This window comes from Pteropus alecto, unplaced genomic scaffold (assembly GCF_000325575.1).
Source record: "Pteropus alecto unplaced genomic scaffold, ASM32557v1 scaffold326, whole genome shotgun sequence".
Classification (NCBI taxonomy): Eukaryota; Metazoa; Chordata; class Mammalia; order Chiroptera; family Pteropodidae; genus Pteropus; species Pteropus alecto.
This window is the reverse complement of record NW_006438873.1, coordinates 1,288,184-1,298,611: the sequence shown is the minus strand read 5'-3', so window position 1 is coordinate 1,298,611 and position 10,428 is coordinate 1,288,184. Positions and strand designations below refer to the sequence as shown.

The 10,428-nt window shown below is 53.4% G+C and overlaps 1 protein-coding gene across 1 annotated transcript in view; it reads right to left on the bottom strand.

Moving 5' to 3' along the window:
- Positions 1-217: 217 nt before the first annotated feature.
- The window catches only part of SHISA7 (shisa family member 7), a 10,740-nt gene continuing 529 nt past the window's right edge, over positions 218-10,428 (bottom strand). Inside the window, exons 2-6 of the mRNA XM_015592518.2 lie at positions 10,265-10,424; positions 8,722-8,876; positions 7,220-7,285; positions 6,426-6,575; positions 218-4,936 (exon numbers count right to left, since the gene is read on the bottom strand). Of these exons, the coding sequence (XP_015448004.2) occupies positions 4,293-4,936; positions 6,426-6,575; positions 7,220-7,285; positions 8,722-8,876; positions 10,265-10,424 (1,175 nt within the window). The 3' untranslated portion in view covers positions 218-4,292. The remainder of the gene's footprint in view (positions 4,937-6,425; positions 6,576-7,219; positions 7,286-8,721; positions 8,877-10,264; positions 10,425-10,428) is intronic.

The window sequence follows — 10,428 nt, the reverse complement described above, 5'->3', positions numbered from 1 at the left end:
GACTTAAAGGCACCTTCCACCCCATGTCTGACTCCTTCCTAGGTGAGGATGCTGGGAGGCAGCCCTGCCCCCTACCTCAGCCACACGGGGACTCCCAGTGACTCATAAACACGGAGGTATAAACTCATTCCTTCCTGACAGTGAACTTGAGACTGGGGATCAGATAAACATCTGTTTATTCCAAAAATACCAACTTGCAGCTCAGCTGGCTGTCCTAACCAAGGAACTGGGGGGATAAGGAGGGAGGCAGAACGGGGGAGGGGCTGCGGGTCCAAAGCTGTTTCTCTTGTCTCTGCACCACCCCCACTGCCAATGACCAGAAGGGCAAGTGTGTGTGTGTGGGTGTGTGTGTGTGTGTGTGTGTGTGTTTATGGAGGGTGAAGGGCAAGTCTCAGGTGGAGGGGTTCCAGCTCCGAAAGCATCCAGGGAGTCTGGCAAGACATGCCCACTTTCTTATCTCCTCAAGACCTCTCCCCACTATGGCTTATTTGAGATAAGAGGTCAAGGCCTCAGGGTCAGGCAGCCTGTGCCTAGTGAGTAGGGGAGGGGTGTGTGAGAGATACCTGGAATCCAGGCTGGAAGAAAGCAAGTTGAGTGAGGCATACAAAAGCTGAAAGACTCCAAGCCCCCTATCTCAGGGTTGGAGAAAGCTGAGTGCTCTGTAGGGGTACTGAGCAGAGAAGCAGGGTCTGGAAAGGGCAGGTGCTCAAGCTAGCTCCTTTTGGGGAAGTCACAATCTGCCCCAGGGACACTGGGCATGAGGTGGCCCTAGAAGGGGTGGAGGGAGCCCACAGGAGCAGCTGTACGCATGGAATTGAACACAGGCACTGGGGCCCAGGTAGATGGGCATAAGCCCCCACTTGCATTCTCTGGTGTTTGTGGGAGCTGAGGGCTGCGTAGGGATGAACTGAGGTGCCAGTATTCAGGGTGGGAGAAACAGAAGAGGGAGGGGGACGGCCCAAAGGAAGGAGAAGAAGCCCCTCCCTCTTGCCCTGGGGGCTGGGGGAGGGGGCATGTAGCCCTTTCAGAGTGGGGGAATGGCCGCCCCCAACATCATGGCTATGTACAAAGAGAACTGGGGGCAAATTGTGCACTGGGTGTTGGAGACTCCCCAGTGTGAGGGGGAAATGAGAGGAGAATGCTGCATCTGATTCTTGGGATGATGCAGGGGATTCCCCTCCCCACAGATGCAGTTGGCAGTGGTGTGGCTTTCCAGGTGTGCCTACCCCAGGAGCTAGCCAGCAGAGGATGTGATCAAAGGTCCCAGGGATGTCATCGGCTGTTGGCCACACCCACAGGAGTCTGAGGAGAGTTTGGCCCAAGCCAATAGAGTGCTGCTCTAGGTGGAGGTCCAGGTAACAGGGATTGGGCAAAGGGCAGTGATGTCACCAGAGGACAGGAAAGCCCCGCTTTGGTGGTGATAAGAGGTCTCCATGTTGACCCTGTCCAGTTATCAGATGCTTGGGTGAAGGGCAGTGAGTTATCAGGAGGGGCCTAGATGCTCTCACCAGGGGGTGGGTAGGGGCTGGCCAAGGTCAAGATTGTGGTGGGATTGATGGAGGCATCAGCCTAAGTCGGGAGTGAGGCAGTGACATCATCAAGAAGGGCCAGAGTGGGGACAGTGTCATCAGAGGGGGCCCCATTCTACTCCATTTTTGAGACAATGGGAAAATGGTATGTATTGTGCTGGATTCCCTTAAAGGAACAACTGTAGTTGCCATGTGACCACAGAAGACAATTATAATACAGCTGTTGTGGTACTTGGCTCCCAAGATGATGGATCCTGAAAGATGATACATGACTGAAATGGATCCTGGTAGATGACCACACCATTGGGTATCCTGGATCCTGGTAGATAATGATACAATTGCATGTTATGGATCCTGGGAGATGGTGATATCATGGTTATGGTGGTTCCTGGCAGATGACACCATCATTGAAATGGATCCTGGGAAGTGATGACATTATTGGGTGTCATGGATCCTGGGAGATGATGCCATGGTTATGGTGGATCTCAGTAGATGATGACACCATGGTTGAAACGGATCCTGGGAGTTGATGACACAAAAGAATATCATGGATCCTAGGAGATGATGACACTATTGGGTGTCCTGAATCATGGAAGATATCATAGTTATGGTAGAGCCTGGTAGGACACCATGGTTGAAATAGATCCTAGGAGGTGATGACACTATTGGGTGTCCTGGATCCTAGAGGTGATGCACGATTATGGTGGCTCCTAGTAGATGATATCATGGTTGAAGTGGACCCTGGGAGATGATGACACAATTGGGTATTCTGGGTCCTAGGACACTACTGACTTTCGTGGATGCTGGGGGGTAGTGTTATCATGGCTGAAGTGGATCCTGGGAGGTGGTGACACTATGGCTATGGTGGATCCTGGGGCATGAAGACATTATGATTGAAATGGATCCTGCAAGTTGATGACACCACGATTATAGGGGACAATGGAAAAGGTGGCATCATCAGTCCTAGTGAATCCTGGTGGAGGATGTTACCATCAGTCACAGTGGAATTGGGAAGGTAATGACATCATTGATCATGGTGAATTCTGGGAGATGACAACAATGTCAGCTATGATGAATCCTGGGGGATGATGATACAATGGTTGTGGTGGGTCCTGGGAGATGACACCATGGTTGTGGAGAATCATGGAAGATGGCAACACAACTAGCTATGAGGAACTTTGGGAGAAGGTGACCCTATAGTCATGGTAAATTCCAGAAGAGGATGATACCGTAGTTGTGGTAGATCCTGGGAGATGAAGACACTGTAGGTCATAGAGAATCCTGGAAATGATGTCATCATCAGGAGTGGTTAGCATTTGACTCCAAGTGCAATGCCATCATGAGTGGTGGAAGTCGTGGCATTGATGATGTCATCAGCAAGACCAATAGCAGGCATACCCCACCCTCCCCCACCCCAACAGGAGGCCAGGACATTGTTGACAGAGGCGATGATGTCTCTAGTTACAGTAGAGAGAAGTGGTTCTGGCCTTTGGGGCACGTACAAGTCCAAGGATTCCAAGAGGCTGGTGGCCAGGGTAGCCTCCTTGAAAGCAGAAGCCAGTCTGAGAGTGCTGTCCTCCAGGAATCATACAGGAGGTGACATCACTGCACAGGGGTGGGACCTGTGCAGAGGCCCAACCTTCCTGTAGAGGGAGCTTCTGGCAGAGATCCTACAGGGCATGTCCCTGGGGTCAGGGGAAGAAGCAACTAAGCTAAGTTATGGTGGGACAAGGCAGAAACTAATGACACCATCACAAGTGATGGCTCACCAGAGTAGGCAGTTTCTCTGGTGATGACATCACCGCATTGGGGTAGAGCCTTGGACAAGGGTAGGGAGTTTGCCAATGACCTACAGACGGACCGTCACCCTTGGGGAGACCTTTCCAGACAGTGCAGCCTCCCCAGTGATCATATCCCTCAGGCGACATCACGATGGGGCACTTTCTCGTGGACTCTGGGCATGCCATGCCTTCTCGTGGTGTGGCAGCAGCAGTGAGGTGTCTTATGGCATCATCTCAGAGCAGGCAGAGTTCGGTGGTGACAACACAGAAGGGCTCTCACCTTTGGTGATGGTCTCCCTGGAAGAGGCATAGTCCCTCTGACGATGTCATAGAGCAAGGCACCTTTTCTGGCAATGGCATCATAGGAAGGAGGCAGAGTTCCTGTGATGATGTCATGCAAAGGAGGCCTTATGTCTAGCAAGGACACACTTGGTGAGGCATTTTCTCCGGTGATGTGTCCTAGCAAGATGGCTTTGTCTGTAGCGACAACATCATAGAGGCATCTTCTCTGGAGGAAAACATTTTCCTGGTGATGAGGATGTCAAAAGAGGCCTTGTGGGGCCAGAGATGACTTTGTAAGGGCGAGACTTTCTGCAGAGATATCACAGGAATCTTTGTCTCTAGGGATGATGTCATAGGACAAAGCGTTGTCTCTCCTATGACATCACAAGAAGGGAGTCTTTGTGATGACATCATGGAACAGACATGGCCTCTAGTGATAACCTCAGGGGTGGGCCTCTTCCTCTGTGATGACGTCATGGGAAGAAGGCCTGGCCTCAAACAGTGCCACAGGAGGGATCTTATCTGCTGTGACATTCTCAGAGGAGGTTTTGTCTCCAGTGACTATTTCATCCAAAGCAGTGGATGTCCTCAGAAGCAGCCCCCTGGGCCACAGGCCAATCTGGGTCCCGGGCCCCTAAAATGTGTCAGGGGATCCAGTCTGGAGCCCACGAGGCCGCAGCTCTCAAGCCCCGGCCCGGCCTCAGACAGTCACCTCATTCTTGCTGGCGGTGCGCAGGTGTTGGGGCAGGTGATGGCCGGGGATGAACTGCAGCTGCTCCAGCGTGCCCTGGCGCTGGAAGGGCGGCCTCCGGGCCAGGGTGCCCCCGCCCCCACCACCGTCCGCCATCCAAGCGAGCTGTGGTGAGCCGTGCAGGGCATGGCGGTGGTGTGCGTGCAGGCCGGGCGGTGGAGGCAGCCCGTGCAGTGGCGTGGGGGGGCCCCCGGGCCCCAGCAGCAGGTTAGAGTGGGAGGCGGCCAGGCCAGCGCGAGAGGCAGGCTCAGGGGGCAGCGCGGGGCTGCGTGGGGGAGACAGCAGGTGCTCTCGGCTCTGGCGCAGGGCCTCGGGAGAGGACAGGAGCAGGTGCTCCTGCGACACAAGGCGCGCACGGGGCAGCGTGAACTCGTAGCGCGACCGGCCCCCGTCGCCCAGCAGGTGCTCCTGGGACATGACCCGCCGTGGGTTGGGAGTGGGGGCCAGGCCAAGTTCCTCGGGGCCGCCCCAGGCATCCATGCGGTAGCCACCCCCTGTGCCAGGTCGCCGCAGCGTGTGCAGGGGCAGCGTCCCGCGGGGCATCTCCCCCAGGTGCCGGTGCTTCAGGTAGGCCTCATCCAGGTCCTTCTCCGCTGGGGAGAAGGGAAAAAGCCACAGAGGTGGGTCCCCAGCCAGCCCAGAACTTTCTCCCTCCCCTGCTTCCTTAAATCTCACCCCTGCGCTGGACCTGCACCCCCGTAGGGACTTCTGTCATCATCCAGAACACTGGTCATTAGCTTGGGCAGGGGCACAATTTTAATAAGTCAGAACAATCAGGCTAGCAATGTGACCAGATACAGATTCCCAGGCCCCTCTTGCTGCGCTGGCTGGGAGATGTGGAGACTTCCTTTATTTTTTGCATGGGGATTTCCCTTCTTTTGGAAGTGGAATCAAACGCTTGTTTTGGAGGAACCACTTTTCCCTCCCTTTCATCCTATGGCAGTGTTTTTCAAATTTGGAGATACGAGTCATACGTGCATTGCGAAGTCAATTTTGTGGGTAGTGACTGGCATTTTGAAAAATGAAATTGCATAGAAAATTCTATTTATCAGAAGGCATCCCCATAATGAGGGGAAAAAGGTACTAGTTTATAAAATTTGTATTTCAGTTATGTGTGTGTTACTGAAATACTAATGTACTGGCATAATACCAGGGACTTGTTTAAAAATAATCTACCAAAAGAGAGATGGAGGGAGGACAGGTGAACAAAATGTTGCTCATTGTTAAAGTTGGAGGATGGGAACATTGGGGTTCATTTTATAATTTTCTCTCCTCTGGGTATGTTTAAAAATGTTCTTTTTTTTTGGTAGAGATAATTTTTATAAAAATTTATTTGAGCCAAACAGAAGATACACCTGGAAGCAAGATCTCAACAGACTGAGATAAATGCTTCTGAAAACATTCTTAATAACTAGTGCCAAAGCTTTCTTGTATTTTAAAAAATACAAATATACATGTTTCTCATGGGTCATAATATAAAAAGCATTTTTTACTGTGGGTCTAAGTTTAAAATGTTTAAAGGACACTTCACTGCCAGAGATGGACCATAGAGCCAGAAATGTCCAATCACAGTCACAGTGATTGGTTTAGGGGTGAGCATGTGACACAATTTGGGCACATGAGACCCAGGCCTGGGATTGTTGACAGCCTGAAATGTCTCAGGTCAGTCTTTGCCATCATGAAGGAAGACTGTCTGAAATGAAGCCAGCCCACTGTTTAGCAGAAGTGAGAGGTGTAGAATCCTGGATCCAGCCATACCTGAAGCTTGTGACCTATAGCCTTTCGAAGATCGAGCTTACTTTAGTTTTGCGTGTGTGTGTGCTTAAGTTATATTTCTATTAATTGTAGTAAAAATCCTGATAAATACAGTAGATTTTGGGGAGAGGGAACACCATGAGTTTGCATTTTAAAAAGGACCCTAGGTAATTCCAATAGAAAATTTCCCTAGGTAATTCTGGAACAAACTCGAAGGAAAAACTAAGGGAGGCTCTAAACCTTTAGAAGTCTGTTGGGCCACTGCCCGCTGTTCACAGTCATGAGCCTTGGCTCTGGCCCTGGCCTCTCCCCTTCCCGGGGACTCACCTAGCCTTTTGAGGGAGGAGTAGCGGTTGAGTTCGGATTTCATGGCGGCCTCATAGGATGGGGGAAGATGCGAGAGGTTGTGGAAGGAACGAGAGCAGGACAGCGTGGAGTAGTGCAAGGAGGGGCTGGGTGGCGGAGCGGCCCTCCAGTCTGGGACAGAGAGACATCGCTGGGGTCAGTCCAGCTTCTGCCTCAGACCCAGAAGTTCAAGTCCCCAGCCTCCTCCCTCAGACCCGGGAGTCCAGGACCCCAGCTTCCTCTTTCAGACCTGGGGGTCCAGGCCCCTAGCCCCTCCTCCCTCAGACCCAGAAGTAAGGCCCCCACCCTCCTCCCTCAGACCCGGGAGACCAGGCCCCCAGCCCCTCCACCTCCCTCAGACCCAAGAATCAGGCCCTCAGCCCCTTAGGGAATTATAAATTGGGAGTTCAGCTCCTCGAAGCTCCAGCAGTCCAGGCTCCCTTTCCTCACTGCACCCATGCCAAGAGATATGCTCTTTGCTGGGGAAGGAGGACATGTAGCAGGAAGAGGAACCATTGGCACTTGTTCAGCCCTGCTCTGTGCCCCACCCCAGGCTGGGGATGCTCTTCATGCATCTTCACACCAACTCAGGTGGAGAGAGATGACTGTTTCTTGTGTCCAAATGGGGAAACCAAGGTTCGCTTGGTTACCTGGCTAGACTTGAGGACAGACTCACAGGGTCTCACACCTGCTCTATCCCCGGCACCTGGCTCAGGCTCAATCAAGGGTGGGAAGGAAAGGAGCCCTGTGGTCCCCAGCTGAGCCCTGGTCCGTACCCAGCGTGGTGGCATGGTGCTTGGGGCTGTTGACATTGAGGTGCAGATAGTTGTGGTGCAGGTTATCTGTGGGGACAAAGAAGGGAGGTAGCATTACTGCCATCACCTGCTCTCAGCTGGCACCTCTGTCCTGGGAGCATCCCCACTCACATCCACTTGGTCCCCCAGCTGTGGTCCCTCCTGCCTCCTGAATCTCTGCCCTGGTCTGCCTCTCCCTCCTGGATCATCAGAGCAGTCTTCTGGCTACCTGGTGAGCTATGTTCAAGATCAGTCCCACCATAGCACTCCTACACTCACCCCCGCCCCTCTGCCGCTCCTCCATACTCTTCTCATATGTTGTCATCACCCATGGGACACAGTCTAAGCTGGCAGTGGCACTTGAGGCCTGAGTGACTTGGCCCCAGCTGCAGTCTCATCTCCTATCCCTCCCCTCAAGCCACCCTTCCCTCTGACCCCTGAAGGGGCCCAGCTCAGTCCTGCCACAGGGCCTTCACACATGCTGTTCTCGCAGCCTTGAATCCCTGCCTCCCCTTCTTTGCTGGAAGAATCCCTACTCATCTCTCCAGATCCATCTCAAACATCTCTTCCTTATTACTGCTGTTCACACCCAGCTCAGGCCTATCCTCTACAGCCTGGGTCACCATCCCAGTCTCCTCCCGAGCCATCTTTTCATCTCTCCCCCTTCACAGGGGATGATTTTCCCCCATTTCTGACTACTCTCAAGTTCTCTGTGGCTCCCCATCACCATCAGGACAAAAGGCAGAGCTCCTCAGCTCAGCCTGGCACTCAAGGTCCTCCAGATGTGTCTGCCCACCCACTCCCTGGCCTCATGAGCTCTGCCCCAGCCACCCAGAGCTTCCCCCAGCCCAAGTTACACCCCTCACCCTCCAGGCCACTGCTTGAACTGCATTTCCTCGGGGAGCCTTCCCCCGCTCATCCTCCTCCTCAGGAGGCGGCCCTTTCAGCCTGTCCCAGCTCCCCAGCTTCTCCATTGACACACTCACTGTGAAATACTACAACAGCTCACATTTACACTGCGCATTTTCTGGGCCAGGCATGGCTCTGAGTACTTGGCTCATTAGTTCATTGGACCGTCACAGCAGCCCTATGAGGGGAGCCATTGTATGCTTCGCATTTTCTAGATGAGGACAGGGACTTGCCCAGGTCACACAGGTGCAGGGCCAAGATGCCAACCCAGACAGTCTGGCTCCAGACAAGTTTTATCTCAATAGTTAGGTGTGTCCTTGTGTGTTGTTGGCTATGGGAGTTTGTCAAATACCAAGGCTGAGAATGTCTAAATCTAAATCACTGTGGTATCCATGGCGCCCACCCAGGGGGTCCACAGGAGGCAGGGAGCAGAGAAGTCTCTCTGTGGAGCCAGGGAGGCTACAGCTGAAGGGGTGGGGGCCTGTGCAATGGGAGGTTGAGCCAACCAGAGAGAATGGGGCTACAGGGATGAGGGCCGTGGTCAGAGGCTGCTGGAGCTTCCAGGTCACACTCACCAAGATTGGAGGGCTTCACGGTGTTGTAGAGGTTCTTGGGCGTCCTGGGGGTCATGCTGTCGGGAACTCCGACCCCTGGGGTCAAGGAGCTGCTTCGTGCCCGGTCTGGACGAGTCCCAGGCCCTGCCTGATGCCTCAGAATGTCCACCAGAGCCCTAGAGGTGGCAGAGAGATGGTCAGTGACCTGGGGACTGGTGGTGGGGGTAGGGAGAGGGAGGGCCCAGGCTTCTTTCCCCTCCTTATTCTTACCTTTTGGGTAATTTGTCAGCTCAGCTCGCCTGGGCTTCTTGTCTTTGGTCATGCCCCTCTCTAATGGTAGTCTGAGCATTGCCTATCCCAGGGTCCCTCAGACACTTCCTGCTTGAAGTGCCCCTTCCCCAATTCATTTGGACCCCACCCTTTCTGTGGTCCTTCCCACACCATCCTCCCTGTGGCCCTGCCCCACCAGGACCTGATGCCTCTAATCCTGTTCCTTTTGCAGCCTTTCCCATGGGGATAGACTGTTATGTAGACCCCAAGCCTTAGAATCACCCTCGACTTCTCTTTCTCTTTCATTGATGCCTCTCAGCAATCTTGTGGATTTGACCTCCAAAATACATCCCAAATGGTACCACTTCTCACCACCCCTGCTGCTCCAGCCCCATCTCTCACCTGGATCATTGGTAGTCTCCTAACTGGTCTCCTGTTTCTACCCTTATCCCTTGCAGTCTAGTCTAACTGCACAGCCTGAGCTCAGGACCCTCTGGTGGCTTCCCCATCGCCCCAGAATAAACCCAGCCTCTGCCTGCTCCTGTCCACCTCCTCATCACCCCTGCTCTACAGCTGCATCAGCCCCTTTGCTGCCCTGCAAACACTCCATCTCAGGGCCTTTGCGCGTGCTGTTCCCTCGGTCTGGAATGCCATTCCCACAGATATCTACTTGTCTTACTCCTTTCCTTCAAGTCTCTACTCAGAGAGGGCTTTGCTGACCACTTCATATAAAACACCACCTCCCAACCTGTTATGCTGCTTCATATTCTCCACAGCATTTATCAATATCTAAAAGTATATTGAATATTTTTTTTTACTTACTGTCTGGACCACCAACATTTATGATAATGGTAGCCAACATTTATTGAGGGCTTACTGTGTGCCAGGGCTCGAGATGAATCAACCCAGTTAATCTTCATTACAGTCTGAATGGGTGGGAAACATTTATTAGTCCCATTGTACAGACCAGAAAATGGAGGCAAAGCGAGGTTCAGAAGCTTGCCTGGGGTCACACAGCCCACAAACAGCAGACCTGGGATTAGAAGCCAGGTTTACCCACCAGGGCCAGGACCTTGTTTTGTTCATTGCTGTATCCCCAGCTCCTGGCCCACAGAAAGTGCTCAAGAAGTATTTATGGAACGAGTGAGGCCTGACACTCAACAGCCAGGCCTTTGGTCTCACGGTGGCTGCCTGACCTCCCCCCTATCCCTGTAGCCCCGCCCAAGTGGCTCCACTTTCTATTGTCCAGGTCCCACCCCCAGACCCCAACCCTCTTGCCCCAGCATGCACACACCTGGGCACGTTGATCTCCCGGTGCGCCCTAGGCGCACGGGACGCCTTGCTGAAGGCCACTTTCGCGCCGACGCCTACAGCCAGGGCGAAGCTGATGACCCCACACACTACATAGGCCGTGCTGCCCCCGGGGCCCTCGCCGCCACGCACCCCAGCGCCCCCTGC